Source organism: the organism of the source record quoted next, unplaced genomic scaffold (genome assembly GCF_019419815.1).
Source record: "Pyrus x bretschneideri cultivar Hongxiangsu unplaced genomic scaffold, Pyrus_bretschneideri_v1 Contig8, whole genome shotgun sequence".
Taxonomy (NCBI): Eukaryota; Viridiplantae; Streptophyta; class Magnoliopsida; order Rosales; family Rosaceae; genus Pyrus; species Pyrus x bretschneideri.
Genome location: NW_025999820.1, coordinates 667,847 through 691,234, shown reverse-complemented (window position 1 = coordinate 691,234; position 23,388 = coordinate 667,847). Strand labels below are relative to the sequence as shown.

Sequence of the window (23,388 nt, the reverse complement as noted above, 5' to 3'; positions counted from 1 at the left end):
TTACAAAAAACCTCCCTGGGCTACAACCCACCTTAGCCTTGTCGGTGGCTCCGCCCTTGCTATCCACACACCCTTTTTACCTCTTAAACACCCATGTTAATTTCTATTATTTGATCTCCTTCAATTCATTCGATTCGAATGTCGAAAATTGAAAATGGTGTGTGAGAAGTAAAAAGAGGTGTGTAGATAACACCACTAAGTTTAAGTTGTGATCATTCACAGGCACCTACATTCTATATATTCCAGTTTAATTAGAAATGGTCAAGCACATTTCCTGTACACGAAAAACACTTGATTAGTAAACACAGAAAACGTTACATCTTCATGTAAAGGGATGGGAGATCCAACTTTCAACTTTGGGTGGCATATTGATTTGGAGTCTATTATCCATGTTTAGGATAAGCTCACCTAAACAAAAATTCAAAGTCCGCCTTAACTAGTTAATTAGCTGGGTAGGCAGGTCCCTACGACCAAAGGCTAGCTTACATGAGCGCTCAAAGCTTCCTTATAAGGTTTTAATATATAAATGTCAAGTAATTAACTTAAGTTATAACTCGTTCACATGTTATAATATAAATAAATGTCCAATGAAATATTATGTACGTATCCCACAAAACAAAAACATATCAGTCATGTTGTTACTCGTATTAAAATGAACACTATGAATTTAGTATTGTTCAGTCTTTTGGGATAATGACGAAGAGAAAACACTATTTATAACCAAGAAAGGGGTGACGAATGACAATTAGTAAGTTTCGAATTCCAAATCGTTATCGTTGCCATTCTTTCAAGTCTCAACTTCAAGTTGGCAGTCAAATATTCAAAATATAAATATAAATCTATGTACGTATGTATGTATGTATATCTCCGTTTGATTGATCTAATGGATTCAGCAATTCCACGTTAGCATTTTCGTTTTGATTACTCATCCTTCAATCCTTCCGACGTCTTCTATTACAAACCATCTTCCAAAATTCCCAGTCATTGCTGCTATCTCTCAGCTGCTAAACCTCAAACCCTCATCCCTCCTCACTCATCAGTCGGTTTAGTGCATCATGTACATCTTATCTAAAGTTTGCTCTCTGTCCTTCTCCGCCTATTTGAATCCTTTCATATCACATAAATTAAGAGGAATAAAACGTCATGTTTCTATAAGGGTGAAAACTGGTTTTACAATAAAAGTAACAAAACAGTAAAAGTATAATAAAAACTGTGTAGTTTCAAAGCCTCTGTATGTTGAATTTAAAAAGACAAATTAGATGTCGGGATTTCATTTAAAAAGGATCAGAAGAGGCCGGTGTGGGTGAAACTGACGAGGGATGAGGGAGGAGGGGTTGGGGTTGGGGTTGGAGTTGGAATCGTTGGACTGTTGGAGATATATGGCAGCTGTGAAAAATTTGGGATGAACTTTTGTAAAGTGTGACGGGTCGTGGGGATGGGAAAGGAAAAATTGAATCATTAGGGTTTGTGAATTGTGGGAAGAGGCAAGTGATACGGTACAAAAGGTGAATTTTCAATTTAGTATGATTATACTGATGTGGAATAGCAATTCTGTTAGATTAATCAAATGGTTAAGATTTTCTCAATCAGTTAAACATGTTCTGTAATTACAATTAACCTTTATAGACAATCAGATAATCTTATCATTGGTGTAGAGGAAAATAGTTTGAGAGAGAAAGGGATTGAGAGATTCAATCTTTAAGGGGTATATGGATTACTCTAGGGATTTAGGATTTAAAAGATTTTAGGGATTAGAGATTCGATTTTTTTCGGGGTTTATGGATTCAGTTTTAGGGTTTTACCGTTTTGGATATCAAGTTTCGTAAAAATATGCCTTGTTTTGTTGTTTATTCTGTTTTTGAATTTTTTTTTTTTAAATTGAAACCATAAAAAAAAAAAAAAAAAAAAAAAAAGGAAGAAGGCCCCATGATTATCAGTGTCATCATCCATCCACAAATTGAATGAGTTAGATATTTTTGTCAATTGGAAAGGAATTAGCTGAAAAATTAGATTATGTAAACTTATTTGGCATATTTGCGTATAAACACGCGAGACATGTACTATATAAATAATGTTTGTATATATTTTCTTTTGATATTAATTGTAAATGATCTTTGATGTATAAATAAATTTCTTCATGTATTTAGCGAAACTTTTTTTATTTTTTATTTTTTATTTTTTTATACATATCAATGTACAAAAGTCAAAGTCCAGAAAACTCTAGGCCCTCACTTCAAAAGCTCCCCTAGGATCCCAAATTCTCAAAGCCGACCCTAAAAGCTAGGGTTGACGGCTACAAATTATGACAGTAACAGCCACACACCGGTGAGAAAGACTCATTTAGAAAGAAAAGCTCTTACTCAAAGAGAAAAACTCTTGCTTACAGAGAAACCGAGTTATTGAAGATGAGATCACCAAGATTCTGAGAGTACTTATTATAGCACTGTACAAATCTTCAATATTAGCAAAATACCGTTACTTGACTCAACCTTTTTTTACCTTTCTATTTTAGAGTTGGGTCGTCGCCGCCATAAATAGCTGCGTTGATTTCTTATGCATAATGCGTGCAAGGGCTTTTACGTAGTTTTGGCGGCCGATTGGAAAATAATATGAACAATTAGTCAAATATTATCTAATATTATTGCGACGTAGAGCCCATGGAAAAGTGATTCAAATGACTTTTTTTTTTTTGGTGAAAAGTATTCCAATGACTGAATGACACAGATTGTGAAATCGTGAGCAAAACACGTTGACCTATTTACAAGTCTAATCTAAAACGACATGCTATGGTGATCGATGTTTGATCGAGGGTGGTACCATCTACATTTTTTTTTTTCTTTACTTTTCACGTACTATTTTTAATTTTTGAACACCAAATTAAATGAAATAAATGTGATAAAAAAATAAAAATAAAATAAAAACTGAAAATAAAATAATTATTAAGCGACTCCTATATTTTTGTAGTATTACAAATTGTTGTCTAATTATGTTCGCAGCACCAAATAATGTCCCAATTTATTGTTACCAAATGTTGCATATGACATGCCGAAATGTCATTCGCCACTTGCAACGTCCTTCTCTTCATTCCTCAACCCACCATGTCATATGTCATCGATCAAATTCAAATGATAGATATATATATATATACACACACACTCATAGATATATAAAGTTGCTCCTAACATTATTAATTGCAACTACATTTGCTACCAACAATCCTATAGTTGCATCGCCCTACAATATTATCAAGTTCCTCGCCCACCAAATTACTAGACTTATATATTATACTATCAGTCATCAAATTCCAAATGATCAAAAAATATGTTGTATACTAGTCAATCTATTGGGAGAAAAGTAACAAAGGAAAGTTGTGCACCCAATCACTTTACGTGCTTTATAACCCAAAGTGATATTGGCCAAAACCACGTACCTCACGACTGCTTCCCTTCTATATAAAGAACCCAGTAACGTAAGCCATGCACACCATATTTCGAACGCACAAGCTCAGCTAGCTCTCTAGTCTCCCAATCACCCATTTCATCATTACATTTCTTGATCAAAAGGCCATACAAAATGGCAGTTCGATTTTACTCGACCCTTTTTTTGGTGCTTTTTCTCTCTCCATTAGTCATTTTTGGTTACGCTCCCAATGATGTGAGGACATGGTGTAGCCAAACCCCTCACCCACAACCATGTGAGAGTTTTCTAAGCCATAACCCAAACAATATCCCCATCAAAGGCAAGTCCCAATTCTTCAAGATATCAACGCAACTAGCCCTAGACCGTGCCATACTTGCTCACACCAACTTGCATTCACTTGGCTCAAAGTGCCAAAATGCACATGAAAAAGCTGCATGGGCTGACTGCCTTGAGCTTTATGACTACACAATCCAAAAGCTCAACAAATCCATAGATCCCACCAATGGCGCTACTCAAAACGACGCTCAGTCTTGGCTCAGCACAGCTCTCACGAACCTTGAGACATGTCGAGCAGGGTTTGTAGACCTCGCTGTCTCAAATAATCAGCTCATACCATCTAATAATGTTTCTAATTTGATTAGCAACACTTTGTCCGTTAACAAAGTACCATACACCCCTCAGCCAGAATATAAACAAGGCTTTCCAACTTGGGTGAAGCCCGGGGATCGGAAGCTCTTGCAGTCGTCTTCTCCTAAGGCAGATATTGTGGTGGCAAAAGACGGTTCAGGGAATTACAAGACCATAAATGAGGCAATATCTGCAGCTTCAAAGAGAAAAGGGAGCGGGAGGTATGTGATATATGTGAAGGCAGGGAGCTACAAGGAAAATGTTCAGATAAAGTTGAATAATATCATGTTGTTGGGAGATGGTATAGGAAAGACTATCATCACAGGAAGCAAAAGTGTTGGCGGGGGTACTACAACCTTCAATTCAGCTACAGTTGGTAAGTAAAATTAGCTTTAATTCTTTATTATGTTCTACGAAACATTTTTTTGGCTTGATGATAAATTCAAGGGGTCACCGATCACAAATAATAAGAAAATTTGTATCTCATAATAAAAAAAGTGAACAAGTCACTTGTAATATAAGTAATTTACTAGTTCGTTTGAAAATAGATGCGAGAAAGTCAAAATCACTATTAGAGAGAAGTACGTAGTAAATTAATATAAGAATGATTAGATGGTAGTAGAAGTACTAGCTAGGCAAAGCGTAAAGTTTGATAGTCATTAAGTTCATTGACTGGGATGGGCAAGGTAATCTGTCGAGTTTTATTTCACACGTGATAGACAATGATCATGTCATCTAGATACTTACAAGATTAACATTTTTCCTCCACTTGTCTTAACTATGGACCACGATGACGATCAACTAGTTTGAACATGTTAGATTATGGTACTAACCTGATCTTTTCCGTTGTCTTCTTATATTGGCCAAAGAATATTTGCAAAGTCAGCAATTACACACACGCAACTAAGCTAATTACAATACATAACAGTTTTGATTTTTTATTTTCTTCATTGTAGCTGTGGTCGGAGATGGGTTTATTGCCCAAGGCATAACATTCGAAAACACTGCCGGTCCAACAAGTGGGCAAGCTGTGGCACTCCGGTCCGGTTCAGATCTATCTGTGTTTTACAAGTGTAGCTTTGAGGGGAACCAAGACACCCTCTATGTGCACTCTGAAAGGCAATTCTATAGAGAATGTGACATCTATGGAACTGTTGACTTTATTTTTGGCAACGCTGCCGTGGTTATTCAAAATAGTAATATTTATGTTCATAACCACAAAACCAACACAGTTACAGCCCAAGGCCGAACCGACCCAAATCAGAACACAGGAATTTCCATTCACAATTGTAAGGTTACAGCTGCTTCGGACTTAAAACCGGTTCAAAGTTCAGTTAAAACGTACCTAGGGAGGCCGTGGAAGCAATATTCTCGGACGGTGTTTATGAAGACATACCTTGATAGCTTAATTAACCCAGCTGGTTGGATGGAATGGAGTGGCGATTTTGCCTTGAAGACTTTGTATTATGGTGAATACATGAACACCGGCCCTGGTGCATCCACTAAAAATAGGGTTAGTTGGGCAGGTTACCATGTGATTACTAGTGCGTCGGAGGCTTCCGAATTCAGTGTTGGGAACTTCATTGCTGGTGGTTCTTGGTTGCCAGCCACCAATGTGCCTTTCACCTCTGGTCTATGATTATTAATAGATTTGTTTGTAACATAATAAATAAATTGGCTGTTGCCCAAGAAAGTAGTGTTTCTTTATATGGAATTGTCAGTGGCTCATGAATTGTCATTCTTTGTGAATTTGTTTATATGACTAATAATGGATAAGGTTCTTATTGTGTTTGTCTGATTTAGATACTCTTGTTGATCATTTGGTTTGGGGGGTTATTTAATGATAGTAATTTATGAAACTATATAAATATGTCTATCATATTATAAAAGATAAAAAAATACAAAATTGACCACATATTTTTTGTACTTAGTTATCAACATCGTCGATCCAGTATGATTGTATACTTATTCATTTGTTTGATTAATTGCCAAAGCAAAAAATCCCACTTGTTTCATCGAGATATTGTATATCTTGGTCAATGATAAATTGTTCAAAGGTGGGGAATTATCTTCTTCTAAAATAAAAGTAGTAACCGAATCCTTTCTTAATCTTCGACAAGAAAAAAAAAATCTTCAATCTTATCATATGAAGTTAAACTGAAAAATCTAATTGAGAAATATTTACTAAAGAATTACATTTTTGTTTATTATTGATTTGATTAACGTTGGGAAAATAAAAAATGCCTGTGAATACAGTAAAGTCCAAAATTTTCTCGGTTATTCAGCTAGGTTTTGCACAAATGGTTAGGTTACCATGTCATTTCTAGTGACTTGGAGGCTTCAAATTCCAGTGCTGGGAACACCATTGCTGGTGATTCTTGGTTGCCAGCCAGTCAGCCACCAGTGCCTTTCTCCTGTGCTTTATAATTATCATCAGATTTCTTTTGTAACATAAATAAATATGTTGTTGCCCAAAAAAATTGTGGAATTGATTAAGGACGTTTGTATCATTGGAAAAATAGTGTTTCTTTATAGAATTCACTAATAGAAAAAAACCATTTGTGAGAAAGAACTTTATGTGACGAAGGAGCTGATGTCGCGCAAGGGTGTTTCGCACAATGAATTTAAGTCTCCGTTGCGCAAGTTCATCGCACAAAAAGTAAAGTACCTAACAATTTATGTGGTGCAATGTTTCATAGCGCAAAGGATTTTCACCGTGCAAAGTTTTGTAAAGAAATGCGCGTAAGCCCGTAATTTGGCTCCAAAAACATGTACGATGTCGAAAACCTTGCACGACAAGTCTTCATCATGCATGGAGTCAACATCTACTAGATGGTCAGTTTTTTTAGTTAGAGTAATGAATGTCATAGTTACTGCAGGGTTTTGTGCGACAAAGGATTTGTCACACTAAAACCCCAAGTTTCCTTTAAATTTATAGTTTTGCTCTCCATATTCACAATTCGTTCCGAAAACTCCTTACTTTTCCATATTATTATTCCAATTGTTGTTTGAATTTCCGTACGATGGCCGAATTGTGACAGCCCGTCCCGAATTATTTGTATCGTATGTGTGAAATGATGATTTTACCCCTGGACATTATTTAGTGTTGTAGGGTGTTTGGTTTGTTTTGTTTTTAGTTGGTGGGCTGTCATCTAGACCACACACACACACACACACACACACACACCCGTGACTTCCTTCTCTCTCTTCTCTTTCGGACTTTCTTCCATTTTCCCTTCCATTTCCTTTGCAAGTGTACGGACAAACTTCAAACTAACTTTCCACGCACGGATCGAAGGTTTGAAGGTTAGTTTTGGACTCCTTGCAAGTCTAGGAACTCATTCATACCATTTTTAGGACGTGAGACCTTTGAAAACCCAAGAACCCGAGAACCTCGATTTGGTGCACTATTCATGCACACGTGATCGTGGGGTTTTTAGAAGTTTCTAAGGTTATAGGGAGCTTTAGAACCTTCTCACAAAGCTCGAGGAACAATTTTGAAGTGTTTTGGACGTCAGGAAGCCCGAGTTCATCAAGTTGCAGGTTTGGCCGGAATATCGAGGTTTCTCCAACAAGATTCCGTTGGTTTTAGGTCCCCAAAGTGGTAAGGTTTTGTTCTACTCATTGTAAGCTTTATTTTGGTACAAATTTCATGGATTTTGGTTAAGAATTGAAGAAGATATTGAAGTTTGAAGTTTTTCCAGAAACCGGCGAAAATTCGAGTTGCAGACGGCGGTGGATGGCGACGACCGAAGAAGGAGGCGAATATTCTGTCAGAGTTAACGGAATATTCTAACGGTGTTAGGTAATGGCCGTTAACGTCTGTTAGGGTTTTAACGGAATATTCCTTAATGTCGTTAGGGTTTCACACGTGTGCCATGCACGTACCCGTCCGTGGCTGACGCGTCTGGCCGTGCCTTGGCCGGTGCGTGGCAATGCGTGGGAGGTCAGAAAATTATTTTAAAAATATGGGAATGTTCATGAGGTTGAGTAGTTCATGTTGTTATATTCAAACACCCCATTTGAGCAATGTATGAGAAGTTATTACCTAAGGTTGGTTATGTGTGTTAAATTGACGTTTATATAGTTGTTTCGCATATAGGTGAGGACTATCCGGAGGACGAGCGCAACCAAGCGAGGCTCGGGGCTTTCGACCCTTCTACGTATCAGTGAGTGGGCTTTTGTTTTCAGTGTATATATATTGATTGGTATCTTTCTAGAAATTACGTTTTAAATGGTTTTATAATTGAAATGCCATGTCGAATATCGTCGATATTATTATTATGATTGTGTTGGTTATGCCTTGGTGCTGCGGATGCACATGTAAGTCAGGTGAGTATGTTGTTAGTGATAGATGTGGTGATGATTGAGATTGAGTTATAACTTATATTCCTGCACCTCGGTGATTGTGCTCCACCAGAGTAGGGCCTAGCCTTCACGTGATCGTTCACCTCCCGCATTGCACGCTCACCTTGGATCCAAGGCAGGTGCCAGCCTGTCGTACTGACCACTGTAAGTGGTTCCGACTCGTAGGTGACTTGCAATACATCGCACAGCCTTCACGTGATCGTAGCACTGAGTGTATTTATATACACCAGCCTGTCGTACAGACCACTTTAGGTGGTTCCGACTCGTGTGCAGGATAGTGGTTGAGGAGCTATAGTTTCAGCCATATAGGTCACTTTAGGTGACTCCGGCTGACGTACTGATATTATTACATATTGTGATTTGTTTTATCTCACCTACTTGATACTTATACTAATTGTTTGGATACTCTAACACGGCATATTCTAGTATGGCATATTTGAGCTTTATTGTTCTAGCATGATTTGATATACGAGTACGTATAATATTTTCTGGAAAGTTTACGGGTTTTACAGAGAAGGGTTAGTACTTGATATTGAAATGGTTTGGAAAACTTTGTTTTTCCCTACTCACGTTTTTTGTTTTGCGCCCCTCCAGGTTTTAGGTAGCGAGGACGTGGGTGATGAAAAAGGCATCGAGGCAGTTCTGACAAAGCACCCTCCATGTAGGATTTTCTAGTTATCACTTGTGTAGTGTTTGTTTATTCTGGACTGCACCTAGGATACTTGAACTCCTACTTTGCATTTTCCTTCCGTGTTTGTCACTAGTACTTACTGATCTTTTTATTGTAAATTATCTTGTTGACTTTATTTTCCTCGTATTTTTCACTCTTTTGCTTCCGCATTGTGCACTTGGCTACATCACCCTCACGTGACAGCTAACACGCCCCAATTTTTGATTGGGGTGTGTCAATAATTATATATTTAGCTTTTCTATTTTAAATTCATATTTTGTTGTTAGACAAGAAAAAGAAGAGAGCTGCACTCCAGGTCCAAGACACTTTTGGTGGGAGCCTTATTGAATCATGTATGAAGAATTAAAGAGATTTGGGGAGTCGGACATGCGCTCCAGGTTTAGGCACGACATTGGAGCATTAACGTACCAAATGTTTTATGGAGTGGGAGTCTTGGAGAGCCGTCCTCGAGGAGATGAAGAGCACTTGATCAATGAGTTAGAAGTATTTGTTAATTAGTTAAAAAATAATTATGTTCCTTAAATAATATATTAGATTGATTTATATTTTATTAATTTTTGCATAATAGCCTGATTAGGACATTGATAAAACTGACCCAAATCTAATGAAGTGCATCGACAACATATTCAAGTTCTTTTTCTAGGAATGAAAGTTTGATGGTGAATGTGAACCAAAACTGCAACTAATACTTGAACCACCAATGGCGGAGTAGAATTGTTTATTTATTTATTGGGTTAATTACAAAAAACTACCTCAAGTTTGGGTCAAATGACACTTTCATACCTCATCTTTTAAAATTGACAATGTCATACCTCATCTTACGAATTTGTGTCAATGTTATACCTTCCGTTAGCTTGGCCGTTTATTTCTCAGTTAAATGCTGACGTGGCTTGATGTGGGACCCATTTTTATTAAAAAATTAATAAAAAAATTATTAAAAACAAAAAAAATCATTTAATATTATTTAATTATTAAAATAATAAATACCCTTTTTTTTTTCTTCTCTCTTCCTCTTCTTCTTCTTCTTCTTCCTCTTCTTCTTCTTCTTCTGCAGGGGGCCGAACTGGGCTTCTTTTTTTTTTTTTTTTTTTTTTTTTTTTTGTTTTCTTCTCTCTTCTTCTTCTTCCCTCTTCTTCCCTCTTCTTCCCTCTTCTTCTTCTTCTTCTTCTTCTTCTTCTTCTGGGGGCCGAACTGGGCTTTTTTTTTTTTTTTTTTTTTGTTCTTCTTCCCTCTTCTTCCCTCTTCTTCTTCTTCTTCTTCTTCTGCAGGGGGCCGAACTGGGCTTTTTTTTTTTTTTTTTTTCTGGGTTTTTTTCTGTAGGTCCATGGTTATTTCGTGCATCTTCCCCTCTCTCTTCCCCATCATCTTCCTGCAACCCAGCAACCCAGAAAAGAAGAAGGAGAAAGAAGAAGAAGAAGAGAAAAAAAAAAAAAAAAAAAAAAAAAAAAAAAAAAAAAAAACCCCAGTTCGTCCTCTGCAGAAGGGGAAGAAGAAGAAGAAGAAAAAAAAAAAAAAAAAAAAAAAACAAACAGCAGCAACCCAGTTCGCCCCCCTCACACCCACCCTCTCCTCTCCACACCCATTCCCCCACCCCCACTCTCCCCCCCTCCCCCCCCCCCCCCCCCGCGCGGACCCCCGTTGCCCATTTTCTCCTCGCCCAGGAGAATGGGTTTTTTTTTTTCTGGGTTTTTTTTTTTTTTTTTTTTTTTTTTTAGGGGTTGTAGATGGTGGGTGCGAGGTTGGGGTGCGAAGGTGGGGAGGTTGGGTGCGTGGATGTGGGGAAAAGAGGGGGTGAGGAGCAAGGAAAACAAATTAGTTTTTTTTTTTTTTTTTTTTTCTCTTCTGTTTTTCTGGGTTGTAGTTGCAGAAAGGGGAAGAAGATGAAGATGGGGAGAAGGGAGAGAGGGGGGGGAAGGGAGAACTGACGTTGGTTTTTTTTTTTTTTTTTTTTAAATAATTTTTCTTTATTATTTTAATATTTAAATAATATTAAATGATTTTTTTTATTAATTTTTTAATAAAAATGGGTCCCAGATCAAGCCACGTCAGCATTTAACTGAGAATAAACGGCCAAACTAACGGAAGGTATAACATTGACACAAATTCGTAAGATGAGGTATGACATTGTCAATTTTAAAAGATGAGGTATGAAAGTGTCATTTGACCCATACTTGAGGTAGTTTTTTGTAATTAACCCTTATTTATTTTATGGTTAATTAAATAATGAAATTTGATTTCTAACATTGCGGAAGGATTTAGGGAAGGTAAAAATTCAATTGATGTCAATCTAATATTTATATTTTTTGGAAATAGAATTTTAGATATGTATCACTTACTTGGGATTTGAAAGCTTTGTTTTGTTTCCGGTGAAAACAAAACAAGGAAAGCGACGGTGTGGGATCAAATGGAGGAAAAATCATCAAACTCAACCCACTAGCTTAAACGCTATGCCTGAAGTGAATGCGACTAATTCTAGCAGCCATAAACGACGAAAAAAAAGTCATGGCCGTGGAAATGGGAAGCAATCCCAACCACGAGTTCAAGGTCAATAGAGCAAAGGCTCTGCCAAGGGAGGAAATTTGACCCAAAAGCACAATTCCTTCGTCCTTAAGGCCCCTAACTTCAAGACTAAAAGAAAAATTGCCATTTAATCGGATTCCACTGTATTGGAGATGTCCAATTGATGTGGATCAAGGGAACATTAGTCACTCATATGCCGAGCTAATCCTGAGGCCCTTGCCAAGTATCATTCTCATCGTGAGCCAAACTTTGTATATATGGAAAGTTCCGAAGATACTACCACCACTATGGAAATTTCAGATGGAAGAATAAATTTATTTTTTATGACTTGTTTGGGATGTTTTTACCCATAGTGGCCGCATCTCTCCCCCCCTCCCCCCACCCCACCTTTTATCGTTAGTTTGTGGTTTGATTTTTCAGACAATTTTCTAAGTATTTGGAATAATTTGTTGGTTTGTTTTGAATTGTGGATAATTATTTTATGGATATTATTTCTCGATTGATTAATTAAATGAATGGAATTATATTTATGCATGTGAACGATTCAATTAATTTATTTCTAGGTATGTCTAGTAGAGACTTAGTTGTCTGGTTGATAGTGCAGCTACCACACCATCTTGCATGAGCTACACTATTTTGCTACCTAAAAATGCACCTCTGGCAATGCTTTTAGGTTCATCTAACCTGATTGATGGATACAAAAAGAGCCGTATAATGTTTTCCAATGGTATCAAATTCACCATTAAAACACCCTTTATTCTTCCCGTTTTGGAAGAACGTTGTTGAGTTTTAAAGACATTCAAGATAATAAATATCATATTGAAACCACTAAAGAGAATGGTTCTGAAATTCTTTATATCATTTTTTACGAATATGGCTAGAAGTGTAGTCACGAAAAGCTAGTTGGGTTGTACATCACAACCATTTAAGTAATTGAGACCCACCACATGGTCGGCCTAAGCCTAGTTTCCAGAGCACTCTGTTGCTTGGGCATGACCTTTTGGGACACCCAGAACGAGATATGATGTGTTGTATCCTCAAAGTATCACACGGGCATCATTTAACCTTTTATCTTGGACACTCGTCTTGCAAAGCATGCTCCTTGGGGAACTTGATTACTCAACCTTTGGCTACCAAAATCATTCAAAACCCACCTAAGTTTCTTTAGAGGATTTAAGTGGATAATGGTTGACCTATCCAACCAACATGCGGACTATTCAGATACTTTATGGTGGTGGTTGATGCCCCAACACATTAGTCACATGTTTGCTTACTTTCCACATGCAATGCTGCATTTGCGAAACTCCTAGCTCAAATCATTAAGCTTAAGGCTCACCACCCTGATTATCTGATTAAATCGAATCAATTGGATAATGCTGGAGAGTTTACATCATAGACTTTTGATGATTATTGCATATCTGTTGGGATTAAAGTTGAACATCCAGTACCCTATGTACATACCCAATATGGTCTGGCATAAGCTTTTATAAAGCTTCTTCAATTGATAGCTCGAACTTTGGTTATGCAAACCAAATTGCCAGTATCTGCCTAGGGCTATGCACTATTGCATGCAGCTATGATGGTTTGCCTGAGGCCCACTGTTACCCAAATTGACGTCTTACACTTACGTGTGTTTGGGTGCATAATCTATGTGCTAATAGCACTGCCACTACGTACCAAAATGGTTCAGCAGAGAAGAATGAGAATCTATGTCGGTTATGATTCATCATCAATTATTCACTACTTAGAACCCTTGACAAGAGATATCTTTACTGCATGTTTTGCAGATTGTCACTTCAATGAGAGTTTTCCCATTGTTAGGGGGAGATAAGAACTTTAATGTTCCTGAAGAACGCTAACGTCCCACTATGTCTCATTTAGATCCCCATACTACCCAGTTTGAAACTGCAGTGTGTTGTATTCTTCATCTACAGAGCATTGCTCAAAGCATGCCACATGCTTTTACTGATCTAGCAAATGTGACTAGCGTATGCCATAACATCGCACAAGAAGGACGAGCCATCCCCTAAGAAGCGTCAACGGCATCTCCCACGTGGCCTGATACACTAGTAGCTAGCCAATCATCTGCTCCTACCCTAAAGCGTGGCAGACCCCTTGGTTCAAAGAATTCACAACCCAGAAAAGAAAAACCACACAAATTAGTAAACTTAGTATGAATCTGAACATCGCTTACTCAATCGTTCCAACACATAAGGTTATTCTAGATTATGGTGACGTCTTAGATAAGATGAGTTGGCTTCCTGAGAATTGTGGGATTTTAGTCCATTATGTAATTTTGGATAAGGTTTGGAATCAAAGTGAGATGATAGTCGACGATGCCTTTGTGCACACAATAACTACTAATATTATGCTTGGCGATGACATTAAGCCACATTCCATTGATGAGTGTTGATGTAGAACTGATTGGTCAAACTGGAAACAAGCAATCATTGTCAAACCCGATTCCCTTGCGAAACGCAAGGTGTTTGGACCCATAGCTTCCATGCATGTGTGCTACAAGTGGATTTTCGTGAGCAAGCATGATGAGAAGAATGAAATAGTGCAGTACAAAGCATGCCTCGTAGTGCAAGACTTCTCTTAACGTCATTGGATTGATTACGAGGAGACGTGTTTTCCCGGACTGGACGTCATTACGTTCTGTTACCTTATCAGTTTGATAGTTTCCAAAAAACTAAATATGCAGCTTATAGATGTGATAACCGTGTATCTCTATGGAGATCTTGATACAGAAATCTCATGAAAGTTCTTGAGAGACATACATTAATTAGGCCAATTCGTTTTAAACCACAGAACACCCTCTTGATTCGAATGAGAAGATCACTCTACAGATTGAAACAATCTGGATAGATGTGGTAGTCTAAGTGAATATTTGATAAGTCAAGGTTATGTGAACAATGAATCTCATTGGGACTGTTGCAGTTTATGTCGACAAATTTGCGATTGTTGCAATTTATGTTGACGACATAAATCTCATTGGGACTCTCAAAGAGCTTGAGAAAACTACTGCTCACTTGAAATAGGAATTCGAGGTGAAAGTTCTTAGGAAAACTCAATATTGCCTCGGCCTAGAGATCGAGCACTGTTTGGATGGAATCGTAGTACTCCTATGGTAGTTCATACTTTAGATGCAAAACAAGATCCTTTTTATCCTAAGGAGGATGAGGAAGAGATTTTGGAGCCCCAGGTTTTTTACTTAAGTGCAACTGGTGCTTTATTGTACTTGGCTCAATGCATTAGACCTAACATCTCCTTCGTTGTAAATCTTTTCGCAAGATACAGCAATGTGCCTACACGCAGACATTGGAAATGGGTTAAAGACATTTTTCGCTACCTCAAGGATACGATGGATTTGGGTTTGTACTATACGCATGATTCCTCGAAATGAGCCACTGCCCCCCTCGGTCTTCAAGTTGATTCTCGCCTTGTTGGTTATGCTGATGCAGGTTATTTATCTGACCCGCACTAGACACGTTCTCAAATGGGTTACGTCTTTACCATTAGAGATACCATAATTTCTTAGAGGCCTACCAAGCAATCGTTAGTTGGGATTTCTTCGAACCGTGCTAAGATTCTAACCTTACATGAAGCCTCGCGTGAATGCTTTTGGCTGAAAGCTGTCATGGAACATATTCAAAGTACTAGCAGTCTTTCTACTATCGTTAACCTTCCTACAACAATCTTTGAAGACAACGCTGCATGTATCAATCAACTGAAGAAGAGATACATCAAGGGAGACAACACCAAATACATAGCATCGAAGTTCTTTTGTTCTGATAAGCAACATCATCAAGATATTGAAGTCAAGCTAATCCGTTCCCAAGACAACCTAGCCGATCTCTTCATGAAGTTATTACCCAAGTCTACTTTTTAGAAGCTTGTCCAAGGAATCGGTATACATAAAATTTATGACCTGAATAACTTGTAGTTCTCTTATTTGGAAGTTTTGTCAAACTCAAGGGGAGTATCCAGAAGTATACCCATTTGATTTTAATGTACTCTTTTTTCCTATGATTAGGAGCATTTTTCCATTGGATTTTTGCTATCATAACGAGGTTTTGATGAGGCATCCATCATAAGTTGATCATACCCTTATGAGGCTTATTATTTTCATCCCATATGACATTTGTTTTTTGACATAATGCATACTTCTCACGTTTCTCCTTAGTCTATACAGTTTTCACCTACTTTAGGTTTTACCATAACAAGATTTTATAAGTTTTACTACAATCTATACTTTCGTTAATTTGAGACTCACATTCACCTGTTATGCTAACGGCTTCATCAACTGATCTACTTCACACGCTGAAGACCTGATGCGATATTTTGTTTGAGTATTTACATACTCAAGGGGGAGTGTTGCAGTCCTGTTAGATTAGGAATGCCTTTTGACAATGGGATTTGTCTACTTTATTTTTTCCCTTGCCATCCTATCATATATAGGATATCCTTATAGGGTTCTACCATATCTCTTAGATTAGATATTATTCTACTAGAGTTGTAATCTTATTGGGGTTAGGAATTTGCCTTCCTTACTACTATAAATAAAGACATAATGGGGTGAGATAACACACGTCTCACAATTACACATCTCTTTCTTTTCACTCTGTGCCGCCGCACCCCATCTTTGCCCTTTATATTATTCAGTAAATTAGCCATACAATAAACTTAAGCTTTTGTGATATCCACTAGTGTATTTTAAATTGATGATCTAGTTCTTTCCTTGTATTCTTATAGGGTCGATGATTGCAGTTGTAAACAATTATCAAAAGTGGAGCTAAAATGATTGTTAAATCGTGATTTTTCGTTTGTAACCGTCGAAGGATTTTTGTCCCGGTACCTAATCTCCAAATGTTTGTTTTTGGTGATTTTTAGCGTATGAAATCCCAGAGTATATATAAACAAGTTTAAAGATTGGATTGCATGAAGCTAGTTCCACAGATTGCAAAAATCAACGAAGGAATTTAATATGCCAACCATGTCTCTCCCTTCGTCTTACGAATATATCCACTTGACACGACAAAACAAAACCCTAAAACCTAAACCCTAATATAGCCTTTGCGCGACGGAACCTTTATTCTTCACTAGGCAAGATTTTGCACAATACGCGCCATTTTTTCTCTTGGAGCCAAATGTTTGCCCAACACATTTATCTTTCCCTCCAAAAGCGTTTCGTCGTGCTAAGTCTTTGGTAAAACTCTAAATGTTGACCAGCCTTGCCTGACTAACTAAAATTTTCGTCAAGTAAAATAACTTGACCCTACAAAATATAGTTCATTGGGCCACATTTTGTAAGGCAATAATATTTGCTAGTAGTGTACACAAAAAAATAGGAAACAATTTGAAATTGTTTCTTTATCCCTCCCACCTACCATAACTGTTGTCTGTAGTTTCTTTATCATTTCATTATATACTCTCTCTGTAGAAAATTAAATTAGATCTTAAAAAAAAATTAAAAAAAAAGAACTTGTTTGATAACTATTTCTATTTTAGGTTCTAGTTTTTACTTTTTGTGCTAGAGACAAAGTAAATAAGAAAAATAGGAGTGGAGAAGGATGAAGGGAGGAGATAGAGATGGAGATTATATGAAAACAAAAACATGAAGGTGAACACAACTTTGAAACTTCCGGGTTCAAAAGTCCCATCTCCTAAATTAACGTAACAGTTTCGAACCTTCATCTCACTCCTTAATATTAGTTTTGAAAAGAAAAGCATCTTTGAAAAGGTAATGTTTTTATAGTTTATAATCTATACGCATTCCCTTCATCCTTCCTCCACTAAATGCTGCTTTATCATTGAACTGCCAAGTATTTTCCTTCATGGAGTTAAATTTCGAGTTCAATCTTGAATTCCTATGATGAGTCCGACGGTGAGGTTAGTCAAAAATTAAAAGGAAAACGAAAAGGAAGCACGAAGGGGGACACATTTTAAAGAAATTGGCCACCAAAAGAAAAAGCAAAACGCTGATGGGTTTGCCGTTTACAAAAAGAAAGTCGCTTAAATACCTAAAATAAATTGGAAAAAAAGAGAGGGATTTTTGTTGAAGCTAAAGAGGATCAGCAGCCCTTTTGAAGTTGATGGAAATTAGAGTGCTACTTTATGCTATAGGATAACACCACCTTCTTTTGGAGAATACCATTTGGTATTAAAAGAGACAAAAGGTTGAAGGCATAGAGCTTTCACAAGAATATTAAAGCCAACGCCAATTTGTGGCCTTCCATTTTAATGATTATGTATCTTCCATATCTTCAAAAGAAAGTCCCAGAGATCTCTCCATCCCCTTAATTAACCTGTAAACATGATTAACTACCAATAAGCAATAATTGGGTGATGATATATAATAATATATATACAGATATATATATATATATATATATATATATATATATATATATGTATATATATATTGTAAACGCACACAATATTATGTTAGGGGAGAATATTTGTATTTTGTTTACCCATCGTTTTCCTGCAAACTGAGAGAAGAACAATTAGAACAGCTAAACCTGCTACTGCCCCAACAATAATGGCCACTGTCTTTCCTGCATTGTCTTCGTTAGAGGAATCTATACAAACACAAAAAGAAAAAGTGAGAGGAATTAATACTATTAGTTCATAATACATAAACATTTTATTGGAGACTAAGCAAATTAGCTGCCACCACCACATATATAAGAGTGCTTACAACTTTTCCATATTCTTATCTTTTTTTTTTTTTTCAAAATAAATATGCAATTTCTAACTCAAGGATTGCTACTCAACCTCTCATAGAAGCAAATCCGAGTAGGACATGTAACACCTAATATTTACCTTATAACTATGTTCCAACTTGAGTGCATTGTAACACTAAAAATAAATATTACAAGTGTCAACAAGTTACACATCATCTTATTTTTGAGAGAGTCTAAATAGAATTTGAAACCCTTCTCTAAGTTATATATTCGATTCGAAGAAAACATGAAGCTAATAGTATATATTTATTCACCTTCAAGTAATTGAGTGTGGAATATGTCCTACTTGACTACTTAAAAGAATAGAGCAACACATCTTGATCAGTACATCAAAGCATATAATCAACTATGTGGCTAGCAAATTGTTAAGCAAATCAGAAAATGATAGTGTACAAATTCTCAAGGAATTAATGGAGGTTTGTTGAGTTTTTCCTGTTTTGCTTTCAATAACTAAAGTGGTCAACATGTTATTTGAATTAAATAAAATTGTGGACCTAACATTACAACTATTTTAATTTCAAAAATTTATCTAACTAATTCAGTTATATAAAAGTTGTATAATTTGGAAAAATTCTATATTGAATGACATATTAGATCATTTCTTTTCTCTATGACATCATTTTTTAATTTATGGTCCAAGGGACGAATTTAATCTGAATTTGTTATGGTTTTGCATTCAATGTTGCTACTATGTGCAGAGAAGATGAGCGTGAATTGCACCTGAGACTTCATAGTAGCCAGAAGCCCAATAGCGGGCATAACACTGACCCAAGAACACATCAACAGCTGCAGCCGATCCGCATAAACTCTTCAACTTTCCCACAGCATCAGCAATACAAGAAGAGCAGTCATTTTGGATCAAATCCCCCAAACACTGAGCAAACCCTTCAACCAAACCAGAGCTGCTAACCCTAAAACCATTTGCTCTTTGCAAGTCAGCAAGCACATCATCTCTTCGCCTAAAGAATTCGACATCATCGTTCACACCACTTTTACTGCATTTTCTATACCTAAGGCTTGTATCAAGCTTGCCCAAGAAGTCGACATGCTCATATCTTACAAGGCATCCTTCTAACTGCAGGGAAGCCCCATAAGAGTAGGGGCATACCAAAGTGATTTGATTCACTGCACTTTCGATGCATTTTGAGCAGTCGAAAATCTTTTAGTCACCCCGGCACTGGTACAAGCCGTAGATGGAGCCTTCTGGTGTTGTGCTTCCATTTCCGACAGCAAAATTGTTGTAAGAGACTTGAGAGGATGAGCTGACAACCGATGAAAGGAAAGAGTTGAGGTTGGCTTCAAAGGGTGAGTTAGGTTGGTATTTGTCTTGGGAGCAGCCTGCATAGATGAAGACGTGGGATTTAATTGAATTTCCATGGATAGTGATTAGTGAAGAAAAGATAAAGAAAATAGAGGAGATTATTATTCTCAGGGCTAAGATGGTTTTTTGAGAAGAGTAGTGTAAGTGAAGGTTGTTCATGACCATTATTTTCTTGGGTTTTTTCTTTTCAATTTGGTATCACTTTCCTTTTCTATTGTTTTTCTTTTGTGGTTTGGTGGTGATGGTTTAAGCTTGAGAGAGTGAGTGAGGGATTTGTTGCTTTGTGGTCCTTCTTCATTTCTTATGTGGACACTTTATAAAGAAAGGGTACATATTTTCTCTTTAAGGGCCTACCTGTATGTGTTCTTGGTTAAAGCAGCTGCAAAAAATTCTACGTCTTTTTTTGTGAGATGCTTAAAATTATACTTTGACCTACAATAGATGAGCATGCACACTGGTTCTTTTATTTTATTACTGGACATAAAAGCCTATCAAGTGTGGTCATGAACACTGAAACACAAGACAATATGAGATAAGTTTATAAAAACGTCACTTAGCGCGACCAGTAATGTAGGCCTATATTCTAGAATACAACATGAATTGTCAAAGTGTAGCTGCATTTTAATAACCATAGTGACACTTGTGATGTTGGTATTAGTTGAGGTAGTTTAGGCCTGACAAACGGGTCGTGTCTGTCGTGTTCGTGTCGTTTTTATGTAATACTTGTTATCTTAACGGGTCGTGTCGTGTCACAACCGTTATCTTAACGGGTCCTTAACAGGTCTAGTCACTTTACCCAACAGGTAAAGTGACCCGACCTGTTATGACCTGCTATGACCTATTAAGAAAAAAACAAAATTTCTTAAATTTGCACATACCACACATTGCCACATAAATATTACTTCAAAATATTAAAACACATTTGTCGTTTAAGTATTACATCTACACTTAAAAATAAGAGCCTAATAAACAAATATCCATACACTACTAGTCTATTACAAAATATTAAATGTGCAAGGATATGCAAAACGAAAGAGTTTTTCTTTCCAAGGTTGTGAAGCCTTTCTCAAAAGTTTAAACATTGCCAATGGAACTCAAAGCTTGCATGCTATTCATTTAACAAAATCCTCAATTTTCATCGATCATCATACATAAGATTTTATGGTATCCACTACTGTAAATATTTTAAATTGAAGATCAAATTCATTCATTGTATTCATATAGGGTCAAGGAGTGTAGCTGTTAAAAATCACCAAAATCATAGTTAAAATAACCGTGCAATCGTGATTTTTCGTTGATAATCGTTGAAAAGTTTTGTTCTGTTACTTGATCTCTGAATGTTTGTTTTTTGCGATTTTTGACGTATATGATCTTGAAGCAAATACAAACAAGTTTGACGGTTGGATCATTGAAATTATTTTCGTAAAATGCATATCCCATCAAAACGATAGATTCACTAACACTTAGAATTTATTTATACTTTCATTAAGTATGACATAAGATTTTGTGGTTGGGTAAATATTTTAAATTGAAGATAGAATTCATTCATTGTATTCATATTGGTTCAATGAGTGTAATTGTAAAAAAATCATCAAAATCGAAGTTAAAATAACCGTTAAATCATTGATTTTTCGTTGATAACTGTCGAAATGTTTTGTCTCATTACTTGATCTCTAAATGTTTTTGTTTTCAATTTTTGGTGTATGCGATCTCAAAGTATATACAAACATGTTTGACGGTTGGATCGTTGAAACTAGTTTCATAGAATGCGTATCCCATCAAAACAATAGATTCACTAACACTTCAGAGTTTATTCATATTTTCATTAAGTATAACATAAGATTTTGTGATATCCATTAGTGTAAATATTTTAAATTGAAGATCGAGTTCATTCATTGTATTCATATAGGATCAAGGAGTGTAGCTGTAAAAAATCATCAAAATCAGAGTTAAAATAACCGTTAAATCGTGATTTTTCATTGATAATCGTCTAAAAGTTTTGTCCCTTTACTTGATCTCTGAATGTTTGTTTTTTTGCGCTTTTTAGCTTATGCGATCTCGAAGCATATACAAACAAGTTTAACGGTTGGATCATTGAAATTAATTTCGTAGAATGCATATCCCATCAAAACGATAGATTCACTAACACTTAAGAGTTTATTCATACTTTTATTAAGTATAACATAAGATTTTGTAGTACCCACTAGTGTAAATATTTTAAATTGAAGATCAAGTTCATTCATTGTATTCACATAGGGTCAAGGAGTGTAGCTGTACAAAATCATCAAAATCAGAGTTACAATAACCATTAAATCGTGATTTTTCGTTGATAACCGTTGAAAAATTTTGTCCCATTACTTGATATCTAAATGTTTGTTTTTTGCAATTTTTGGCATATGCAATCTCGAAATATATACAAACAAGTTTGACGATTGGATCGTTGAAACTAGTTTTGTAGAATGCATATCCTATCAAAATAATAGATTCACTAACACTTAAGAGTTTATTCATACTTTCATTCAGTATAACATAAGATTTTGTGGTATCCACTAGTGTAAATATTTTAAATTGAAGAACGAGTTCATTCATTATATTTGTATATAGTCAAGGAGTGTAGCTATAAAAAATCATCAAAATCGGAGTTATAATAACCGTTAAATTGTGATTTTTCTTTGATAACCGTCGAAAAGTTTTGTCCCGTTACTTGATCTCTGAATGTTTGTTTTTTTTTATTTTTTACTGATGCGATCTCGATGCATATGCAAATAAGTTTGACGGTTGGATCGTTAAAATTAGTTTCATAGAATTTGTATCCCATCAAGTTCAATGGGGTGTGTGTGTGTGTGTATTAAGCAAATTTAAATTTATTTATTTTGTACGTATAACACTTAAGAAATTGAATGGTATATATATTTAAGCCGATCCAGTGGTCACCAATTTTTAATATTTAATATATATATATATAATTATTATAGTTTTTAGGGGTATAAAATTGTTAAATTAATATATATAATTATTATAATATTTTTAGGATTTTAAAATTATAAAATTAATATTTTGCTTATTGTGTATTGTTTTACCCACGTGTATACCTAAACCAACTCATTATCTTAACAGGTGCTTATCGGATTACCCGATAATGATCTGATTCGTTATCGTGTCGACCCGAACACCTGTTAATTTTGTATCGTGTCGTGTCCGATTATCGGATCGTGTCTGGAATTGCTAGGCCTAAGGTAGTTATAAGGATTGAGTTAGTTAAGGGGTAATGTTGTAATTGTGAGTTAAGACGTTTATATGTAAACAAAGTGTACATATCATTTAGAAGAGGATGTAATAATCCAAATCAAAGCTTCTCTCAAAAGCTTCTTTTTCCCGCTCATCATTTGATCTTCTTCTTCCTTCTCTGTTAATATGGTATCGTCGCAGGTCATGGCTGAAAGCCAATTCCAATCCTGAGTCTTCCACTGTCGAGTTTCTTTCGCAATTTTGGCTTCCATCTGTATGATTATTCTCTCCCTCAACTTCTTCATTTTGCGATTATTTCATGGGTTCTTGGTGTCCTGGATTATATTCTAGTATTTTGGGATTGCGATATTTCTTACAAGCTTGGTCTGCGGTGTGGACTACAATCTTTATACAATCTTTGATTCAAGATGTTAGGTTTCTTGAAATTTGGGGATTTTTTTGTT

At 36.1% G+C, this 23,388-nt stretch overlaps 1 protein-coding gene and 1 pseudogene across 1 annotated transcript; one reads left to right on the top strand and one right to left on the bottom strand.

Annotated features, from left to right (window-relative positions):
- Positions 1–3,471: 3,471 nt before the first annotated feature.
- On the top strand, positions 3,472–5,847 carry LOC103967136 (pectinesterase 2). Its single transcript, XM_009380392.3, has 2 exons — positions 3,472–4,423; positions 5,004–5,847. Exons 1-2 carry the CDS (start codon positions 3,574–3,576, stop codon positions 5,684–5,686), a joined length of 1,533 nt encoding a protein of 510 aa, XP_009378667.2. The 5' UTR covers positions 3,472–3,573; the 3' UTR covers positions 5,687–5,847.
- Positions 5,848–17,558: 11,711 nt separating this feature from the next.
- On the bottom strand, positions 17,559–20,061 carry LOC103931633 (annotated as a pseudogene).
- Positions 20,062–23,388: the final 3,327 nt, after the last annotated feature.

Bases quoted from the DNA above. Each gene is read 5' to 3' on its own strand.
- LOC103967136 (XM_009380392.3), top strand. From the start codon at position 3,574: ATGGCAGTTCGATTTTACTCGACCCTTTTTTTGGTGCTTTTTCTCTCT. The intron at 4,424-5,003 runs GTAAGTAAAATT...TCTTCATTGTAG, and splicing joins CTTCAATTCAGCTACAGTTG to CTGTGGTCGGAGATGGGTTT.